This window comes from Pogoniulus pusillus, chromosome 14 (genome assembly GCF_015220805.1).
Source record: "Pogoniulus pusillus isolate bPogPus1 chromosome 14, bPogPus1.pri, whole genome shotgun sequence".
Taxonomy (NCBI): domain Eukaryota; kingdom Metazoa; phylum Chordata; class Aves; order Piciformes; family Lybiidae; genus Pogoniulus; species Pogoniulus pusillus.
In genome coordinates, this window is record NC_087277.1 from 20,723,261 (window position 1) to 20,744,319 (window position 21,059).

The 21,059-nt window shown below is 64.0% G+C and overlaps 2 protein-coding genes across 2 annotated transcripts in view; both read right to left on the bottom strand.

The window, feature by feature from the left end:
* PLEC (plectin) overlaps nt 1-21,059 on the bottom strand; it is a 74,563-nt gene that overhangs the window by 9,341 nt on the left and 44,163 nt on the right. The window contains exons 33-55 of the mRNA XM_064154335.1: nt 20,307-20,438; nt 16,200-16,279; nt 13,174-13,786; nt 10,948-11,397; nt 10,654-10,820; nt 10,080-10,239; nt 9,848-9,932; nt 8,789-9,021; nt 8,358-8,477; nt 7,986-8,093; nt 7,685-7,903; nt 7,152-7,355; nt 6,840-7,071; nt 6,462-6,688; nt 6,116-6,238; nt 5,598-5,699; nt 4,872-4,973; nt 4,298-4,453; nt 3,827-3,982; nt 2,110-2,307; nt 1,685-1,813; nt 1,085-1,255; nt 419-574 (exon numbers count right to left, since the gene is read on the bottom strand). Of these exons, the coding sequence (XP_064010405.1) occupies nt 419-574; nt 1,085-1,255; nt 1,685-1,813; nt 2,110-2,307; nt 3,827-3,982; nt 4,298-4,453; nt 4,872-4,973; nt 5,598-5,699; nt 6,116-6,238; nt 6,462-6,688; nt 6,840-7,071; nt 7,152-7,355; nt 7,685-7,903; nt 7,986-8,093; nt 8,358-8,477; nt 8,789-9,021; nt 9,848-9,932; nt 10,080-10,239; nt 10,654-10,820; nt 10,948-11,397; nt 13,174-13,786; nt 16,200-16,279; nt 20,307-20,438 (4,323 nt within the window). The remainder of the gene's footprint in view (nt 1-418; nt 575-1,084; nt 1,256-1,684; nt 1,814-2,109; nt 2,308-3,826; nt 3,983-4,297; nt 4,454-4,871; nt 4,974-5,597; nt 5,700-6,115; nt 6,239-6,461; nt 6,689-6,839; nt 7,072-7,151; nt 7,356-7,684; nt 7,904-7,985; nt 8,094-8,357; nt 8,478-8,788; nt 9,022-9,847; nt 9,933-10,079; nt 10,240-10,653; nt 10,821-10,947; nt 11,398-13,173; nt 13,787-16,199; nt 16,280-20,306; nt 20,439-21,059) is intronic.
* Nucleotides 11,347-12,819, bottom strand: LOC135181379 (uncharacterized). Its single transcript, XM_064154502.1, has one exon. The coding sequence runs from the start codon at nt 12,367-12,369 to the stop codon at nt 11,464-11,466; it is 906 nt and encodes a 301-aa protein (XP_064010572.1). The 5' UTR covers nt 12,370-12,819; the 3' UTR covers nt 11,347-11,463.

The window sequence follows — 21,059 nt, forward strand, 5'->3', positions numbered from 1 at the left end:
ACAACCACCCCGGGGAAAATGTTCCACCAGCAGCTCTGGGAAGATTCTGGCACTGGTGCCACACAGGACCTCACCAGGGAGAGCCCAGTGCCATGGAGCCAGAGAACCATGGATGGGTTGGGTTGGATGAGGCCTCCAAGCTCATGGAGGCCAACCAGCTCTGCCAGGGCACTACCAACCCATGGCCCTCAGCACCACAGCTGCATGGCTTGCAAACCCCTCTGGGGATGGGGACTCCACCACTGTCCTGAGCAGCCTGGGCCAGGCCTGCACAAGCCTCAATGCTTGGCCAGAGGAACCATCCTCACCCAGGCCTCACTGGGGCTGATCCAGGCCAGGAGTCACCCCGGTACTGGGTGTGGGCACAGCTGGGTGGTTGTTGGGAAGGTGGCACGCCCTTGGCACATCCCACACTTGCCTTGTGCTCCTGGATCTGCTCCGTGACGGTGTCAAGGACGAAGCTGGGTGGGGAAGGGGAGCCCAGGAGCTCCTCGGCGTGAGCCACCCAACGCAGCAGCTCCTGCGCGGTGCCATGGAACTCGGTGGTGACTGTCAGCCCCTCAGCCAGCTGCTCCTGGGGGTGGCACAGAGGTGGCCTCATCATAAAGCCATTTGGGTTGGAAGAGATCACCAAGCACTTGGAGTCCAAGCTCATGGAGACCAACCAGCAGTGCCAGGGCACCACCAACCCATGGCCCTCAGCACCACAGCTCCAAGACTTGCAAACCCCTCTAGGGATGGGCACTTCACCACTGCCCTGGGCAGCCTGGGCCAGGCCTGCACAAGCCTCAAGGGACACAAATTATTCCTCATGGACAGCCTCAACCTCTCCTGGGGCAACTTGAGGCCACTTCCTCTCATCCTATCATTGTCCCTTGGGAGAAGATGCCCCAGAAGCCCTGGGGGCAGAGCTGGGAGTAAGCCCTCAGCTGGAGCCATTGGGCTCCTCTCCACAGTGACACTCTCCCCAGGCCCCTTGGGCTTTGCTCCTCATCCCTCTGGGTCCCCCTGACCCAGCTGGCTCCTGCAGACCCTGGTGGGCCACCTCCTGGTGAGGGACCCCCAGCCCAGCCCCCCCACGCACCTTCCTGAGGCGAGCCTGCTCCTGCACACTGTCCCACTTGGTCTCCAGGACGCGCAGGCGGTGCTGGGTGCCACAGGACCTGCTGGGGCAGCCAGAGGCCAGCAGGCGCCGCAGCCGTGCCCGCACCTCCCCGTACCAGTCCTGCTTGGACTCCAGCACCCGGCACAGCTCCTGCCATGGCACCAGCACCGTCATACAGGCACAGGGACATGGGGATGGCGTGGGGTAGGATGGAGGCACCGTGGTGGGCTAAGCAGTGTGGTTGGCTCAGCACCACAGTGGGCTCAGTGCTATGGAGGCACCACAGTGGGTTCAGAGCTATGGTGGCACCATGGTGGGCTCAGTGCTATGGTGACATCACGATGAGTTCAGAACCATGGCGGCACCATGGTGAGCTCAGTGCTACAGTGGCACAGTGCAATTAAGAGGAGAATTGGGATGGGGTGGCATGAGGCCACACAGGGCTCCTGCTCTGTCTCAAGGGATCTGGAGTGGCACAGGAATGGTCTGGGAGAGGGCACAGGAAGCTCCTGGCACCTGGGTGCAGAAAGTGGCGGCTTTGGGGCACAAAGGGACCCTTGGGGACACCAGGGTGCTTACCAGGTGTGCGGTGAGTGTCTCTTTGGTGGTGTCTGGGTGGCCCCACACTGGCTTGGAAAAGAAGAGCTGCAGCTCCACCTGCTCCAGCCACTGCAGCAGCTCTGTCATCTCCAGCGTGATGTCCTGCACCTAGAGACACCACAGGGGCTCAGCTCAGTGCCATGGTGGCACCACAGTTGGCTCAGCGCCGCAGTGGGCTCAGTGCCATGGCTGGCTCAACACAAGTGATCTCAGCACCAGGGTGGGCTGAATGCCATGGTGGATTCAGTGCCATGGCTGTCTCAGTGCTCCAGTGGCATCACAGTGGGCTCAGTGCCACGGTGGCACCACGATGGGCTCAGTGCTCTAGTGGCACTGTAGTGGGCTTGGTGCCATGGCTGGCTCAGCACCCCGGCAACCCCATGGTGCCCGCGCTATGCCCGTACCTGGCTGAGGTTATTCTCCAGCTCCAGCTGGCGGCTCTCGGTCTGGCTGAGCACCAGGTCCCAGCGCTGGCGCAGCTGCTGCAGTCCCTTCCGCAGCCCCTCCTCGCCATCGCCCAGGCCGCCCAGCAGCAGCCCCTGCCCGGCCTCGCTCACCGCCTGCACCGTGTGCGCATGGCACAGCACGTCGTTCCGCAGCACCTGGGCATGGGCATGGGCACGTCTGGCACTGGGCACTCAGCATGACCTGAGCTGAGCCCAAAGCCTTGCGATGCCTCTGCTGCCCGTGCCAAGGCGATTCGCATTATGGCACTGGCAGCCCCGTGGGGACAGGGACCTGGCAGCATTGTGCCAGGGACAACAGCACCAGGGATATCCAACTGCCAGCACCCTGCCTCTTGTCCTCAGTGTGGCACAAGGCACGTCCCAGCAGTGGCACCCTCCTGGATCTTGTTATTGGTATGGCACTGGAGATGCCCCAGTGCCAGCGGTCCCCAGCATGGCACTGGAAACAACCCAGTGTCACCAGCCCTCTGGCTCCTTTCCCAGGCATGGCACTGGAGATCTCTGGTGACAACACCAGCACTCTGGCTCTTGTCCCCACAATGGCACAGGACTGGTGCATGGCACCAGCTTTGCAATCCGCGGCAGGGAAGTTGCCGGGAAGGGACATGGAGGCTGCCAGTGCCACCCCCAGAGATGCCGCTGGCACGCCGCAGCAGTTTGTCTGCGGCACCAGCATGCCTGGGCAAGGGGCTGTGGCGCTGGGCAAGGCGGGGCCACCTCATTCCTTCCATGGTGTCACCGGGGAGGGGACGCATTCCCGTGCCTGCCCCAGTCACGGCCTGCCCCACCTGCTCACAATCCCCTCAAGCACGATGCCAGGAGGGTGCCAGGAAACTTCCTGCAGCAGGACCAGGACTGAGACCTCCTGTGGGATGGGGCACAGCAGGACCCTGTCATGCCCTCCAGGCTGGAAAGGTGGGACATGGGAACCTCCTGAGGTTCAGCCAGGCAGAGGGCAGGGTCCTGACCCTGGGGAGGGTAAGGGTTAGGGCGACAACCTCCTGCCTCAGCCCAGAGGAGGCAGGGAGCTGCTGGGAAGGAACTGGGAGTGCTGGGGGGGAACAAGGGCACCATGAGCCAGCAGGGTGGCCAAGAAAGTCCCCAGGGGACACTCAGCAGAGTGTGGCCAGCAGGCCAAGGGAGGCTCTCCTGCCCCTCTGCTCTGCCCTGCTCAGGCCACAGCTGCAGAGCTGGGGCCAGTGCTGGCTCCACACTTCAGCACAGCCTGGGAGCTGCTGCAGAGAGCCCAGGGCAGGCTGGGAAGCTGCTGAGAAGTCTCTGAGCAGGGAAGGCTGAGGGGCCTGGGGCTGCTTAGCCTGGGCAGGAGAGGACTCAGAGGGGATCTTCTCTACATCTGGAGGGTATGAGGCAAGAGGCTGGGGCCAGACTCTTCCCACTGGTGCCCAGGGACAGGCCAAGGGGCACCAGGCACAGACTGGGAGCCAGGAGGTTCCCTCAGGAGCAGCCTCTTGGTTTGGAGTGTTGCAAGCCCTGGAGCAGGCTGTGCAGAGAGGCTGTGGAGTCTCCTTGTCTGGAGAGCTGGCACAGGCAGCTGGGCACTGGGATGCTGGGCACCGGCTGTGGATGACCCTGCTGGAGCAGGGGGGCTGCAGTGAGTGCCCCCCAGAGATCCCTGCCCCCGCCAGCAGCTCACCCTGTGCTTGGCCAGCTCGATCTCGCAGCTCTGCAGGTCCAGGCTCAGCAGGGTCGGGCCCCGCAGCTGCTCCCCGGTGTGCCCCAGCCAGCGCAGGAGCTCCTCCAGCTGGTGCTGGAACTGGCCCAGGCCCAGCAGTGCTGCCTCCAGCTGGTGCTGCCCACGCAGGTGGGAGAGTGGGCATCAGTAGGTGGAAGCTCTGGTAGCTCAGTGCCCATGTGGCACTGACCCAGCACCCATCCTGCACCACGCACCCATCTGGCACTATGTGCACCCTGCACAGCCAGCACTCTCATATGGCACCCTATATACCCACCCAGCATCCACATATGGCACCCCATGCACCCACCCAGCACCCACATATGGCACCCCACACCCCCTGCCATGGCTGCTGCCCCATGCCAGTGGCAGACCTGGTTGGCAGCTCGGGTGCCACCCCATGCCTAGAGCAGCAGTGCCCAGGCCCCGTACCTGCCTGCTGACCACCTCCTCTTCCAGCCGGTCCCAGCGCCGCCGAAAGTCACCCAGGGGGGAAGGGGAGTCCCCCTGCCCAGTGCCAGCTGTGCCCGCCTGGTGCCGCAGGCTCTCCACGTCCACCTTGCACTGGTATAGCTCCCGCTTGAACTCCTGTGGGCAACTGGTGAGAGGAGAACCCCACCCAGCCCCGCTCACGGGACGGGGTCTGCTGTGCCAGTGGGCATGGCATGACACAGCATGGCACAGAACAACATGGCAAACCTGGGTCTCACTTGGCATGGCATGGTAAAACTAGGTCCAGCACATATTGATTGGTTTGGCATGGCATGGTACAGCTGGGTCTGATTTGGGTAGCCATGGCATGGCACAGCATGGCAGAGCTAAGTCTGACATGCACTGCATGGTTTGCATGGCACAGCTTGGCATGGGTGCCTAGTCCCAGAGCTCCTCCTCGTGGGGAGCTGTGCCCACTCCAGGCACCTCAGGGGCAGGACTCAGCCACCCTGAGGAGGACTTGGCCCACATGCTTCCCCGTTGTGCCCTGGGTCTGTGCCCAGCCTATGCTCACCTTGAGTTCTGCCAGCTGCTGCTGCACCATGTCCAGGTCCCCTCCAACCAGGAACTCATCTGCCACACGCAGCTCACCTGCTTCCAGCCACTCCAGCAGCCTCTGCAGAGCACAGGCACCGTGGACACGGTGGGCTCAGCCCTCTGCCCACCCTGCCCCACCCAGTCCCTAGGTGCCAGGCACAGCGGCCCTTCCAGGATGGCAGTGCTCTGGGGGCACCCAGCAGCGCCATGGCCAGGACTAGAGCTTGGACCCACCATTGGGTGCTGAGGACAGGAAGGTGCCCCAGCCCCACTGAGGGGCTTGCGGGTGTCATGCTGGCACAGGATACTGGTGTCACTGCCCACCCAGTGCCCACCCCCAGTGCCCCTGTGCCTCTCCTCTACCCCCTAGCCCTGCCACCCACAGTACCACACTGCCTCCAGCCTCCTGTCCCACTGCCTCACCAGCCTGTGCCCTGTCAGCCCCATGCCCCCCACCTCCTTACCTCATTGCCTGCTGCTAGGCCAGTGCCCACTGCAAGTTCCACTGTTCCCCTATCCAACTGCCTCCCTGCCCTGCCAGTCCAATGCCCACTGCCAGCCCCACTGCCCACTCCTGCCCACAGCTATGCCTACAGCACCCTCTCAGTCTCCAGAGCCAGGACAGGAGGATGACAATGGGGAGTTATGCCACTCTGTGAGTGTTGTGTCCTTCTGTGTCTTCCCTGGCACCCCCAGTGCCCACCTGCATGGTGTCCTGGTAGGTGACAGCGGCCTGGAGCTGCTCCTCGAGGCGGGCAAAGCGCTCAGTCCAGGCCTTGTTCAGGCTGTGCCAGGAGGAGTAGAGCTGCGGCCGGGCACGGGGTCAGGGCACGGGGTCAGAGCACCGGGCATGGGGTCAGAGCATGGGGATCAGTGGCACAGGGCACAGGATTGGGCACAGGTTATGGGGGTTAGATACAGGGGACAGTGGCATCAGAGTCAGGGCACAGGGTCAGCAGCACCAAGGACAGGGCTGAGCATGGTGAGTTCAGGAGCACTGGGCACAGGGGTCGGTAGCACCACGCAGGACAGTGAGTGAGGTAGGTGGGCACCAGCAGTGTGCAGGAGCCAGAGAGTGCTGCCAGGGGTGCAGGGGATCATGGGCAGTGGTGCAGGGAGCAAGGCCTGGCAGAGCTACAGTCCCTTCTGCTGGGACATGAGCCTGGCACAGCCACCTTCCCCCCCTCACCCTGTGCTGTGCCCATGCCTGCTGGCACTCACCTCGTCCAGGCTCTTGGTGACGTCAGGTTTGTCGGGGTCCCCGCATGATGCCATCAGCTCCACACCCAGGGTGCCCAGCGTGTCCAGCTCACCTTGCAGGGCCTCGATCTCCTCCCGCAGTGCCTGTGGGCACCATGGTGTCTGGCACTGCCCTTACCATGGCACTGCCCATGCTGTGGGGCTGCCCATGCCATGACACTGCCTTTCTCAAGAGGTTGTCCATGCTGTGGCACTGCCTGTATTATGGCACTGCATGTGTCATGAGGCTGCCCATACCACAGGGCTGCCAATGCCCTGGCACTGTCCACACCCTGGCACTGCCCAGTGAGCCTGATCATGGCTGTACCTGCATGGTGCGGAGCTGGGCACGGATGGTCTCAGGCTCACCACCAGCCTCCTCCAGCCCCAGAACCAGCTGCTGGGTGTCACTGAGGGTCAGTGCCAGCTCTGCCAGGCCATGCCAGAACCGCTCTGCCAATGCCAGCAGCTCCTGCAGCCGCAGCTCCTGCTCCTGGCACCTGCCCTGCAGACAGTCCCACTGTGCCCTCAGCTGCGCCGCCCGTTCCTGGATCCCTGTGAGAATGAGTGGGACATGGTTCAGCCTGGCATCCAGCTTGGCACTCAGCACCCTGACATGGCCTGAAGAAGGGGCGTGATCCTGCCAGGATGCCCAGGATGCTCTGCCAGGCCAGGCCTGCCCCTCTATGCTGTGCCACACCAGTACCTTTGGCCGCAGCCTCGGCATTGGCCACCTGCATGGTGGCCAGCAGCTCACTGCCCTGTGCCTGTACAGTGTCCAGTGCCACCCCCAGCTTCTCCAGCTCGCCCAGTGCCAGGCTGTTCTCGCGTAGCTGCTCCCGCAGATGGGCAGCATCGCCACGGGCACTGGACTGGCACTGCAGGCGGCTCTGCAGCCGCTCCAGGCTCTCCAGCAGCAGGTCCATGCGTTCCGTTAGCTGTGGGTGAATGGTGCCCATGGTCAGTGGAAGCCCAGGGCGTGCCAACCAACCACTGCTGTGCCAGTGCCAGGCCATACCTGGCTGTAGCGTGGCAGAGCATCGTCCAGCACGGCAGCTGCCTGGCCCACACGCCCACGAAGATGCCCATACTGCTCCTCTGCCTCCTGGCACCGCTGCTGGAACGGGGCCACCTGCTCGGGGCTCAGCTCTGCCAGCTGTGCCACCACGTGCTGCAGCTTCCCCATCACTGGCCGGTGCTCGGCAATGGCCTCCCGCAGGCACTGTGGGCACAGGTGGGCACATGGGCCATGTGTGGGGACAAGATGGGTTCCCTGGTGCTGCCCTGGCAACCCAATGGTCCCCATGGCAGTGCCACTTCTGTCCTGATGCAGTTGGCATGCTGTGCTGGCACACTGAGGGTCGGCACAGTGTCCCTGCCTTTGCCTTCACCTTCCCCATGTCCCTGCCACCACCACCTCCCCACCATTTCCACATGCCCACCACCACCATGTCCTTGCCACCACCTCTGCCTCCCCAATGTCCCAGCTTTGCCCATCAGCAGGTTCCTGCCACCACCACACCCCCAACATTGTGGTGCCCATGCCCTGACCTGCAGCAGTGCCTGCTGCTCCCGAAAGGCGTCGTAGCCGCTGGTGCTGGGTGCCAGCTGCGTGCCCACATCCCGCGTCTCCTCCAGCCAGGGCCAGAGCTCATCCAGTGCCTCGCTGAACTGTGCCAGCAGGTGCTGGGCCTGCTCCAGCTGCAGGGCACTGGCAGCACTGCGCTGGCACAGCTGCTCCACGCGCTCCTGCAGCGCCCGCACAGACGGCTGCCCACGGATGGAGATATAGGTCAGTAGAGATGGCACAGGCATGGCAGGTCCCTGCCTGGCACCCATGGGCGCAGCTCACCTGCAGGTGCTGGCGCAGAGGCTCGGGGCAGGCAAGCAGCAGTGGCTCTGAGACCCCCAGCAGGCGCTCGACCAGCACCTGGTGCTGCAGAACCTCAGCTGAGAGCAGCTGCGGGCAAGAGGTGGGCACAGGGTGTTGAGTACAGAGCTCTGGGTGCAGAGTGTTGGGTGCAGGGCAGAGGGTGTTGGGCACAGGGTATTGGAGACAGGGTGCTGGGTACAGGATCATGCAGCAACTCTAGCACCTCCTACTCGGGGATCACTGAAGGAGTCCAACAGAGCAGAGACCCAGCACTGGTATCCCCAGGGAGCTCTGGGCATCTTTTTGGGTTCCAGAAGGTGACCCCAGCCGTGGGCAGGGCTCCAGACTCACCTTCTGGTCAGCAAGCTGGGCACAGAGAGCACTGGCATCCAGCTGCACCTGGCTGATGTCTTCCAGCCGCTGCCCAAGTGCGGCTGAGTGGCAGAGCTGAGCCTCCAGGACCTGCTGGAACTGTGGTGTGGGGCAGCTGTCAGCTGTGGGAACCAGGTTGGCATCACCACAACACCAACGCCCCTGGTGCACCCAGTGCCTGTTATCATGGCACTGAGGTGGCATCACTGGGACATAAACCCTCCCGGCACAGCCACTGTCGGGTATCATGGCACAGGGGTGCCCCCATCAGGTCATGGACCCTTCTGGTGAACCCACTGCCCGTTATTGTGGCACCTCCAACCACAACCCAGCGAGTGCCACTCAGACAAGTCCTCCTGGATGCAGCCCCGGGCAGGGGGTGACGGTGCCCAGGTGCCCCTGTCTCTCACCTTCTCCCTGTCGCTGTCGCTGACTGGGGCCTCGTGCTCACGGTCCCAGCTGCCCAGCTCAGTCTCCATGCGACCCAGCCAGAGTGCCAGCTCCTCGGGGGCAGTGCCCAGGCGGGAGGAGGCCTCCAGGGCCTGGCGCAGCCGCTGCTCAGCGTCGGCACTGCTCTGCCCAGCGATCAGGTACCGCATCCGCAGAGCCTCCATCTTCTCCTGTGCCAGCTGCGCCTCCTCCCCTGTGCCCACTGTGTCACCACGGCACCAATCCTGTCCCCACAACCCGCCCCTGGACACAGCTCTGGACCCTCATCCCCAACAGAGACAGAATTCAACTCCCTGGCTGCCAGTGCCCATCCCACCATGTCTCTGATGCCTACTACATCACTCACAGCCCCTCTCCATCCCGTGGGCTGCTGCCCATCCAACCACGATGCCATGGGCTGCATCACATGAAATGGTGTTGGGGTGGAAGAGGCCTCCAAGCTCATGGAGTCCAAGCAGTGCCCCAGTAGTGCCAGGGTGCCACCAAGCCATGGCCCTCAGCACCACAGCTCCATGGCTTGCACACCCCTCCAGGCATGGGCACTCCACCACTGCCCTGGGCAGCCTGGGCCAGACTGCACAAGCCTCAGGGGGCACAAATTGTTCCTCATGACCGACCTGAACCTCTCCTGGGGAAACTTGAGGCTGCTTCCTCTTGACCCAGTGCTTGGCACAGGAGATCTCAGCCCCACCTGGCTCCAGCCTCCTCTCAGGCACTTGCAGACCACCAGAAGGTCTCCCCTCAGCCTCCTTTGCTGCAGGCTCCACACCCCCAGAGCCCTCAGCTGCTCCTCACAACTTCTCCACAGCCTTCTCCTCCTTCTGCAGAGCCCTCCCAGCTCTGTTGCCCTCCTCTGGACCTGCTCTAGCCCCCTGCCACACTACACCAAGCTCCTGCAGTGCCCCCAGAGAACCCCAATGCCACTCGATGCCAAGGGTGTCCCGGGTGTTGGTACACTCAGCACACTATATCACTCCCCTCCCCTCCCTGCCCCGTGGTCCCCAGACAGTGCCACTCACCTGTCACCATCTCCAGCACCTGCTGGCCGCTCTCCAGGGCACCATCCAGCTCCCCCAGCCGCCCGCGGATCTCCTCACACAGCATCTGGCCAAGAGTGCACCCATGGGTGCCCCCATCCCCACCACCACCCTTAGCCCTCCCAGTGGCCCCACTCCTGCCTCCCCCACTCTGCTGTGACCCACTCAGACACCCTGTGCCACCCTATGTGCTCATGCCCACCCGGCGTCCCACCTGGGTTTGCTGGTGAGCATCCTGCAGGCGGCTGAGGCAGCCATTGGCACGCCAGAGCTGTGCCAGCTGCCGCTCGGTGGATGCCAGCCACTCCTGGAAGGAGTCCACTGTCTCCTGGAAGGCCTGGGCTGCTGGCAGGATTCTCTCCAGGTGGCCATACCTGTGCCAGGGTTGGGTGAGCTGGGCAGGGCCATGGCTGGCAAAGTCCCACTCCCTGCGCCAGCAGCTCTGGGCACAGTCTCCACCCTGGCAGCACCCCCAACCAGCCCTGGCAGCGCCAGGAGCTCCACAAAGTGTCCCGAGCTGAGGGTCCAACTACATCCCAGTATGGGCTCTGGGCACATCCTCTGCCAGGCTGTGCCAGCCCCAAGCTCACTTTGTGACCCACTACCTTCCCATCCCCTGCAACATTCTGCCAACTGGCATGACCATGCAGGGCACTGAGCCGTGCTGCTCCAGCTCCAGTGGGGCTCTGGTGAGCTCCCATCAAAGGGCCAGTGCCCACCCTGATACCCCACAGCCTCATGCCAAAGCAGTGCCACCCCCAATGACGGTGGTCTCAGCCCTGACCCACCTGGCTTCAGCCTCCTCCTTCAGCTTGTGCCACCTCTCCCTGAGGCCAGAGAGGCTGCTGCTGCCCTCTGGCACCACTGTGCCAGGGCCATGTGCTGCTGGCACATCTCTGTCCTGCAGGAACAACTCCATGCGTGGCCTCCGCTCCTCCAGCAGCCGCTTCAGGAGCTGTGGGCAGTGGGAAAGGAGTTGTGCCAAGGAACCTCTCCCTCCCACACCACCCTGGCATAGTCCTGGTACCCCCAGTCCTAAAATGCCCAGCACGGGTGGGCTGTGCCAGCTGAGATGTCCTGACCTTCTGCTCCTCTAGCTGGGCCTTGGCCACCTTCACCTCAGCTGAGGCTGGCTTCTGGTTGCCCACCAGCTCCTCCATGTCTGCCACCCAGGCCAGCAGCTGCTCCACTGAGTCCTGGCCTCGATCAGTGCCCAGTACCTCCTCTGGCACAGGCACAACCTGTGTGGATACCTGTGGAGAGACCTGGCTGAGCTGCCTGTCTGAGTGGGGGGAGCAGCTGTGGAGCAGCCATGTAGCTGCTGTGCCCACTGTGCCCTGACCAGTTGGCAATGTCAGGGACGAAGGGACCTGAACCCAGTTCACCCCATGGCAGGGCTGTGCCAGGACCACATCTCCTACTCTGGCACCCAGCTGGACCCCAAGAGGGTGCTGGAAGCTCACGGTCCTGTGCCAGCACCACCTGAGGAGGACAATGGCAGAGACCCAGTGGTGGGAACAGCTATGCTGGCACTACATTTCCATTGTGCCGGCACTATACAGGTACCATACTGGCACCACGCTGGCGCTGGCACCTGGCTAGCACCATGATGGCAGAGCACCCCCGCCAGGTCCCACCCAGCATACTCGTGGCGAGGGTCCCTGCCCTGCAGTCACCTCGCTGGTGTCGCTGTGCCCGGCGTGGCCGCTGGCCACGTGCTCGGTGGTGACGGTGACGGTGCGGGTGACCAGGGCCTCGCCGCCGCGCTCGCCCACCGGGTACTGAGTCACCTCCACGATCTCGGTCACGATGGTCTCCGTCACCTCCGTCACCTCGGTCACCTCCCGTGTGGTGAGGGGCTGCCAGGGCCAGGCGCCACGGGGGCCACTGGTCCGGGGAGGGGTCCAAGTCGCCCCCACCACCTGCCCCGGCACCGGCACGCCAGCTGCGCTCCCGTTCTGCACCGACACCTCCGATCGGCTGCGCCGCAGCACGGGGCTGCCAGCCCGGCACTGCCTGGCACCGGGCAGTGGGCTCCAGCCGTTCTCCACCGGCAGCTTCTCCGGTAGCGCTGGCCAGGCCTCGACGGCGCTGCCCAGCGGCTGCCCAGCGGTGTCCGGCTCCCGGAGCAGCTCCTCGTGGCGCTGGCTCCGCTCGCCCAGGCAGCTGGGCCTGCTCACCGAGTTCCCCATGGCACAGGCGAGGCTGCCAGCGCCGCACCCCGCCTCGGATCCCGGCCTGCAACAAGCCAGGAGGTCCTGTGTCACAGGGGCCCAGGCGCTGCCCTGTGGCACTGGACTCACCGCAGGGATGCCCACACCGGGCCTCCGTCTTGTGCCCAGGGGCACCTGCACGGGCAGTGCCCAAATCCCCACGCAGGTGTTGGGGAGGTCCCAGGGCCCCCAGCCGCGGGCTGCCAAGAACTGGGCACCTGGTGATGGCAAGGCACAAAGTGCTGGCATCACCCAGAGGACTCCACGGTGCCGCTCCGGAGCTGGCACCATGCAGGACGCGGGTCCCTGCCCCACGGCGGGAGTCTAGGTGGCAGTGCTGATGGTGGGGGGTGGCAGGGGCATCGCTGGGGCCGCAGCAGACGGGCAGACGCCGCCGCGCCGCTTTGTGCCGTTAGATTAAGGCGGCGGCGGCGGCAGAAAGGGACCATCTGTGCCGGGGGCCGGGGCTGCGGGCAGCGGGGGCACGCCGTGGGGAGCGTCCACTGCCCGTCTGGGAGCATCCATCTGCCAGGGATCCCGCACGCACCCACGGGGGTGCACCCGCTGTCAGCCTGGCATCACTTACCACCAGGAGCACCCACTGTTCCCCTGGGAGCACCCACTGCCGGCCCGGCAGCACCCCCCCCATCTTGGCAGCACCCCCTCGGGTTCTCCCCAGATCACTCCTCACTGCACCCTGCTTGTGGCCCCGCCGTGGCACCCCTCACCCGTGGGAATCGGTGTGACCCCCACCTATGGAAGCACCCAACCCCCCACGCTGACTGCAGCCGGATCCCCCCCAACCTCCAGACCCCACTCACCCCTCGGACTTCCCCTGCTCACAGCCCCCATCCTGGGGGGCCTGCGGGAACCTACTGGCTCCCACGGGTGGAGTGGAGTCGCACCGGTTCCCACGGGTGGGGGTCACACCGAGCTCACATATGGGGAGTCACGCCGGTTCCCACGGGGCCCCCGACCGGGCAGTGTGTGTGTGTGTGTGTGTGTGTGTGTGTGTGTGTCGGGTGGGATTGTGGAGACCCCGCGCCCCTCGCCCCACTGCATCCCCGGCCGCTCCCCACGGTGCCCCCCCAGTACTTGCGCCCGGGCCCGCTCCCCCCAGTACTTACCCCCCGGCAGAACCGAGCGTCCCTGGGGCCGGGGCCGGGGCCGGGCCGGGGGCTCGGAGCTGGTCTGGGAGGGGCCCGGCCCGGCCCGGTAAGGGGAAGAGCAGGGGGATCGCTGCCCGTGCCCGGTGTTGGTGCCGCTGCAGCCGCCTTTGTGCTGCTGCCGGGGGCACCGGGCGGCCCCGGCTCGGCCCCAGCGCGGCCCCGGCTCGGGGCTGACCCTACCGCCCCCCCCCCCCCACCTCGCCGCCACCGCCTTCACCCCCCGCTCGTTACCGGGGAAACCCCACGGGACCCGCAGCCATCCCGGCCGGGGGGAGGGGAGCGGGGCCGCTCCCTCCGCCCCGACCCCCCTCGCAGGCAGCGGCAGCGGCACCTGCTGACCCTCGCGGTACCGGCCCCTGCTAACCGCTCCCGGCGCCGGCACCTGCTGCTCCTCTCGGCATCGGCACTTGCTGGCCCCTCTGCTGCCCGTATCGGCCCCGCCGCCCCTCAGCACCCCCCGGCTCCGGGTCTGCGCTCTCCGAGGTGCCCTGAGTCCCCCACCCCAATTCCAGCCCCACAGCCAGAGCTGCAGTGGGGAGCTGCGGGCACAGAGGGGGCACAAAGAGGGGCATAGGGGGACACAGAGGGGTCAGAGCCCCACAGCTCCCAGCGTCTTTGGGGGTGCGGTGGGGGTCCTCGGTCTGGCTGGGGAGATGTTTCAGAGTGTCCCCCCTCGACGCCCTCAGGACCGGAGCTCAGGGACAACCCCCGCAGACCCTGCCCCCGATGCAGGAGGGACTCGGAGGTCTGGGGGGTGCAGAGCTAGGGGGGGCCTGGCACGGCGGCGAGAGGCCCTGCGGGGTGAGGGTCCTGCCCCACACAAAAGGAACTGGAGGGGGTCCTGCCCCACACAAAGGGGCCGCTGGCGGGGGCGCGGCTGCTGGGTGAGGCTCCCGAGGGGTCTCCCGAGAGCAGTGGGCGGAGGCGCCGGGGGGGCTTTGTCTGCTCCCGGCCGTCGCCCAGCCGTCAGTGCCCGGCTGTCCGCCGCGCTGGCACCGGCATCTCTCCACCGTCCCCAGTACCAGCGGTGCCACATCACCCAGTACTAGCATCATGCCACCATCCCAGTACTGCCACTGTCCCACCGGCCCGGTACCAGCATCGCAGCACGCCCTGGTACCCCCGCTACTGCCTGGCGCCCCTCAGCACCAGGCCGGGACCTTGCAGTGGGCAGCGAGGTGGCTCCTTCAGCTGCCAGGGGCTGGCTTGGCACTGGGCTGGGGGTGGCATGGGGTGGAGGGAGCTGGGCACCAGCCAGCAGGCACTAGAAGGGAGCAGCCGGAAGAGTCCCGCGGGACCAGCCCCTGGAGCTGGGTGGGGTTTTGGGATCCCGTCTTGGAGCCTGGAGAGGAGTGGGGAGAGAAGCAGGAGTCTGGGATCCCATCCCAGATCCAAAGCTGTGCAGGATTCTGGGATCTCAGTCTGGATCCCATCCAGATTACAGAGCTGGGTGGATTTCTGGGCTCTTATCCCTGATCCTGGAGCCTTGCAGGTTTTTGGGATCCCTTCCCTGATCCTCGATCTGTGCAGGTTTCTAGGGTCCCAGCTCAGATCCTGGAGATGAGTGGATTTCAGGGATCCTATTCTGGATCCTAGAGCTGTGCATGTTTCTGGCATCCCATTCTAGGTCCCCGACCCAGGCAGGTTTCTGGGATCCATCCAGGAGCCTGGAGCTGTGTGGGTTTCTAGGACCCCATTCCAGATTCCATCCTAGATCCCAGAGCTGGATGGATTTTTGGGATACTGCCCCAGCTCCATTGGTTTCCCTACAGCCCTGGCAGTGTCCAGCACACAAAGGTCCTTTCAGTTTGTGCTGCCATGTGTGTGCCCATGCAGCCCGCACCCAATGACAGTGGGCAAGGGGCTGCCCAGGAGGGGCCAGGCACCCGCTGTGGGTGCTCCTGCCTCTGCCTTGCCATGGACACTGTGGGGTGGCCTATGCCAGCCAGAGGCACCCCAGATACAGCTGTACACCCCTGGCCTGGACAGATGCCAGGTGATGTGGTTGAGCCTGGAGCCAAAGGCAGCCCTGGCACCAGTGGGACTCAGATTGCGATGCCACAAGTACCAGTAATGCTATGTGTGCCATCTATGCCATGTGTACCAGTGATGCCAGGAGTTCGTGCAAAGCCATGGGTCTGGCAGGCTCTGAGTCTGTGGCAGTGCTGATGACATTGGCAAGGGACAGGGCGCACCAATACCATGAACCAGGGGAGATGGCACTGCGGCCACAGCATGGGCATCATAGCCAGTTTGGGGTTATGCTGAAGGGTCACGTCCAGGCACCACCCTCCCTTTGGGCACTGAAACCTCCCCAGCCTGGTTGGGCATGTGTCTGGTGCTGCCCAGATCTGGGAAGCTCTGCCAATGCCCATGATGAGTCTGTTACCTGTGGGGCTGTGCCAGGCTCTGTCTGGGCAGGCAACTGCTTCTCCATGGCATCCAGCCAGTGCCGCAGTGCCAGTAGCTGCTCCTGCACCTCCGGGCACCTCTCCAGGTACTTGCCAGGTTGCCGAGCTCTGGCAGGAGAGCTTTGATGTGCCAGGCGCTGGCACATTTGGACACCCTCTGCCCTGCCCATCACTGGCTCTTCAGGGCCACTATCACTCTACAGCCACCATCTCCCCACAGCCACCATCTCCCCAAGGCCACCATCACTCCACAGCCACCATCTCCCCACAGCCACCATCTCCCCAAGGCCACCATCACTCCACAGCCACTATCTCCCCACAGCCACCATCTCCCCAAGGCCACCATCACTCCACAGCCACCATCATCCCACAGCCACCATCATCCCACACCCACCATCTCTGCAAGGCAAACATCACCCCACAGCCACTGTTACTCCCCAAGGCCACCATCTCCCCAAGGCCACCATCTCCCCAGAAACACCATCTTCTACCACCAGCTCCCTTGTGCCAGAAATGCCAGTCATGCCAGCAGTGCCAGTACCTCTCCATCCCCTCCCCATCCAGCGCTGATCCTTCCATACTCTTCCTGGTGACACTGGCATCATTGGGAGCACCAGGTGCCTGCAAGGAGAGCAGAGGAATGGTGAGGTTGTGGTGCCAGGGCCAAGGGCAGGAGGTTGGGGCTCCACCGGCCCCCACAATGCCAGTGCAGGCATTTTGGGATCACCCCCAGGACTGGCAGGGGCAGGGGCACCCCTGGCAGGGTTCCTCATTCTCCAGCCTGGGGTTCAGCTCTGCTTGGGTCTGGCACTGCTTGGTGACCATGACAAAGCCTCCAGTCCAGTGCCCAGCTGAGCCCCAGCTGCCCTGTCCCAAAACCAGCCCATGGCCCAGCACCATGCGCAGGATCTGGCCCCTCCACTCAGACGATGCCAGGCCAGGGACAGGCAAGCCACAGTGGGAGGCCTGAGGGAGTCACTCCAGGTTTGGGCATTTCCGGTGTTAGGGGTTGAACCTGAGCCAGCACCAGGCACCTGGCACACCCAGGGACACCTGGCACACTCAGAAGCATCCTCAGGGCCCCCTGGATGGTGGACCCGGACCATGGACAGATGGCATCTTGGGTAAGATGCAAGAGTGTCTGGGACACTGGCAGAGCTGAGCAAGGAGGCCCAGTCATGGCATAGCTGCCAGGCACTGGACATGGCAGATGGAGCAAGTAGCTTTGGAGCTGCCCAACAGCAGCGGCATAGACTCTCAGCATGGCACCACTGCCAGCCCTGCTGTGAGGACCTTGACCTGGCACTCTGTCACTTGGAGTGGGTTCCTGGGCAGCACTATTGCCCTGCTTGCACCCCAGGACCTGCAACAAGGTTGGGGTGGATTCATCAGTCCCTGGCATGGACTATCCCATGCTGCTAGATGGCACCAAGACACTGGCACCTTGTCGTGAGGCCATGTTGCCCAGGGATAGTGCCCATCAGGGTCTCAGTGGGGTGAGGCAGGGACCTGGGAGGGGTCTGGGGGTCCTGGCACGCAGCAAATAGCTTCACACAGAGGTTGGCACATGACGAGGCAGGGGCGTGGGAGAGGCCATCAGGGCTTTGTGGCTGCCGGGGGAGCCAAACAGAGTCGTGCCAGTGCCAAGCACTGCGCTGCAGCCAGCAGTGCCCGGGGCAGCGGGCACAGGGGCTGGCAACGGGTGGGTGCCAGCAGGGAAGATTCGGCTGCTGTGGCCATGCTGGGATAGCAGCCACAGGTCCCACGTGCTGGGCATGGCCAGATTTGTGCCACCAGGGGGCTCAGGCTGCGCTCAGGGGGGCTGAAGGTGCCAAGGCTGGGGGCTAAACCTAGGATATGTCAGTCTGAAATCCACGCGAGTCGTGCCCATGCTAGGGAGCTGGGCACAGTCACCTGCCGGCAGCTGCTGCTGCTGTTTCCATCACCCAGCAACGCTGCCCCGAGTACAGCAGCACCGGCTGGGCAGTACCCTCCATGCCAAGCACTTCCCCTCCCAATGCCTGCAGCAGTGCCCAGACACCTGAAGTTCAGCCAGGGCAAGGGCAGGGTCCTGACCCTGGGGAGGGGACACAAACCTCCTGCCCCAGTCCAGGGGAGGCAGGGAGCTGCTGGGACAGAACCGGGAGTGCTGGGGGGGAGCAAGGGCACCATGAGCCAGCAAGGTGGCAAAGAAGGCCAAGGGAGGGAGGCTGCAGTGGGTGAGCTCCAGAGGTCGTTTCCTACCCTACTGGAGGTCTGGATCCAGTGGGAAGCATCTTGGAGAGGGACAAGGGATCCTGTGGGACAGCAGGGTAACACAGAGTGGCACAAGATGGCTGGAAAAGGCCCATGGCTGAGGGATATGATGCCAGTTAGGAGGAGCAGCCTGGCACAGCTTCTGTCTCACCCCATGGCACCAGACGCTGCATGGGGTGTCCTCCCCACCTCACCCTCTGCCTTGCATTTGGGTCCCACCAGCCCAGCTCACCATGGCACCCCCACCACCAGAGCTGGGTGCCTGTGCCAGGGCTGAGGGGCTTGTGGGTCAGGGGTGCCTAACTGGCATAGTGGGGGCCACTCTGGATCTGGGCAAGGTGAACTGGACCCATGGATGGCACAGGGAGCCAAGAGGCTTCCAGCCCATGTGTGGGGCAGGGCTGGGAGTCTTGAGGGATCCACAGGGGTTGTGAGAGATGCCTGGCACAGGGAAGGTTGGCGAGCTGAGGACATCTGATGGGACAGTGGTGGCAGTGCCAGTGTGACCCCAGTGAGCTGCCCTCCTTCAGACCCACCTGAGCCCCCCATGGGCACAGGAGTTGTGCCCCAGCAGCACAGGGGACGCTTCCCACTGCCCCCCACAGCCCCCACTCCAGCTGTGCCCATCAGCCTCATTGCACTGGGACACTGTGGTGCCCACACAGTGCCACCAAGAGGCTGCCAGTCCAGTGCCACTCATCCCTACCAGCCCAGAGACACACATACAATTGCCACTGGCACTGTCCCACTGCTCCTTGGCAGACACCACAAGGTTCCAGAGATGGCACAGCTCTGGTGGTGCCAGCACTGTGCTCCGTACTGCCAGAGGATGATCCAGGACCAAGCTGTGGCACCTGGCACCCAGGGCTGGAAACACTTCTGGAGCCATTTGGGACAGTGCCAGGTAACCCCTTGGCTGTGCCAATATTCCTCATGTTTGCTGGTGTGCCCAAGGAATGCCAGGGTCTCACCACATTCCTGCCACATCCAGGCCACTACAGATCTGGCGCTGCCTGGCACACATGGCACAGCCTGTCTGCTCCAGGGCACGGCAGGCACAGCTTCAGAAGTGGCACAGGGTGGCACAGCACCTGAGTGCCTTGGGGCACAGTAGGCATTGCTCTGCCCAGAGCCCATCACCCTCTACCCATGCTAAGGATACAGCCTCAGAAGCTTCCATGCAACCATCTGTGCCCACTTGTTGTGCCCAAAACCAGGCACCCACTGTCACAGATCTACAGTTTCCTGGCACCAGAGAGAGCTTGGTACTCACAGGGGCAGCTCTGTGGACAATTGGGCAGCTGTGGGGACAAAATCACAGCCTCACTGCATGCGTAGTGGATTTGCCCAGGGTGGACATGCCTGACACGCCAGGAGCTGCTCTGCCCTTAGCACCCTGGCATACATCAACCCATCTCAGGGCACAAAGGCACATGGCACATGGCATGGGAGGCGATGAGAGCCTGCAGCTGGCATAGCCATGGCACAGCCGGGGCGAAAGGACCACGCAGAGCTGTGGGCTGGTTTCAGAGGATCCTTTACTGCCCGTGGTGCCCCTGCACGCCACGGGCACCTGGCGCTGGGTACAGGTCAGGTTTTAGTGTTTTTGCCCCCAAAATGAGATGCCCGTGGGTGAGCCACGAAGCCCGCACTGAGGGGAGCATCCCTGGGCAACGGGACCCCGGCTCAGCGCGGCAGTGGCACCACGTTGCCCGCGCCAGCATCATGCAGAAGCCAAAGTGGATAATGAGGTTATTAATAATTAATTAACACTAATAACGAGGGAGGGGTGGAGGAGTGACAATGGCCCGATTGACACAGATGGAGCAGGCAGCAGGAGGAGGAGAGGTGATGACAAGGTCCATGTTGAGCCCTGGCACTGACACCCCAGGCACGGGGTAAGGAGGGGGCCAGGCGACCGCAGGGGTGCCTCTTGGGGGGCCACTTTATTGCTTCGGCCCCAGCAGGGGGTATCAGGTGGGCCAGGGCACCCCTCTGGCAGTTGAAGGGCTCCGGTGCCACCCCAGCTCTGTGCCCGGGGAACTCTGGCAAGTGCCAAGGGAGGGGGAGGGTGTCCCAGTGTCCTCCAGCGCGGCGGCGGGTGGCCCAGGCAAGGGGCATGGGCTCCGTGGCAGCGGTGAGGGGGTGGGATGGAGATCCAGCCACACTACAACAGAGCCAACAGAGAGATGGGATGAGACACTGACACCATGGATGCTGCCAACCAGCGCCATGCACCCGCCCCAGCAGTCCCACACCCTGAGCTGCTCTTGGAGGAGAGCAGCACCCCCACGGCCATCTCGGTGCCAAGGAGCACAGCACCCAGCCAAAGCCCCCCAGCACCAGCACCGCGAGTGCCAAGGAGAACCAGAGAGTGGGATTTTGGTGTTACCTGTGTCAGCGAGTGCCCAGCAGCCGCTGTGGCTCCCCTTAGGAACAGCCAGGACCTGCTGACGGTGGAGACCCAGCTCAGGAGCTCGCCCAGTGGCACTGGCACTGCTTTGGTGGGACTGGAAGGAGGCCTCTGCCAGAGAGAGAGCGGCACTATCAACTGCGTGGCACAGGGAGTGTGGTGGGCACCACCAGGGAGGGAAGGAGAGGGGAAGCAGGGAAGAGGAGAAGAGGGAAGGAGGGAAAAATGGAGAAAAGAAGAGGAAAGAAAGGGGAAAAGAGAAAAAGGACAAAAGCAGAAAGGAGAAAAGGGGGAAAGGGAAAAAAAAGAGCAGAACAGAAGCTGCCCATTTTCTACCACCACCCTGGGCTGCCAGGTATCCCATGCCCCTCAAAAGCTCTGAGGGTCCCTCACAAGGGTCTGGAGAACCTCATGGTGCAGAAGGCACACAGGGCTGGGCAGCGGCTGGGCTCTGGGCAGAGGACTCACATATGGGGCTGGGCTGGTTTGGCAGCACTGGCAGTGCCAGGCTTGGGTTTTGGCAGGCACCTGTCCATTTCTGGCACCAGGTCAGTGTGAGAGAAATAGGCCTGAGGCCGAGCACTTCCCAGATGCATGGACAGACAGACGGACAGACAGGCAGTGGCCATCATGGCCACTGGCCTGCGGGCACATGAGTGGGCAGAGCTGAGTGGGCAGGTGGATGGGCGAGCAGGCTGGCAGAGGTGGTGGCAGGTGCAGAGCGAAGCCCCT

Bases quoted from the DNA above. Each gene is read 5' to 3' on its own strand.
- LOC135181379 (XM_064154502.1), bottom strand. From the start codon at position 12,369: ATGGTGCCAGCTCCGGAGCGGCACCGTGGAGTCCTCTGGGTGATGCCA.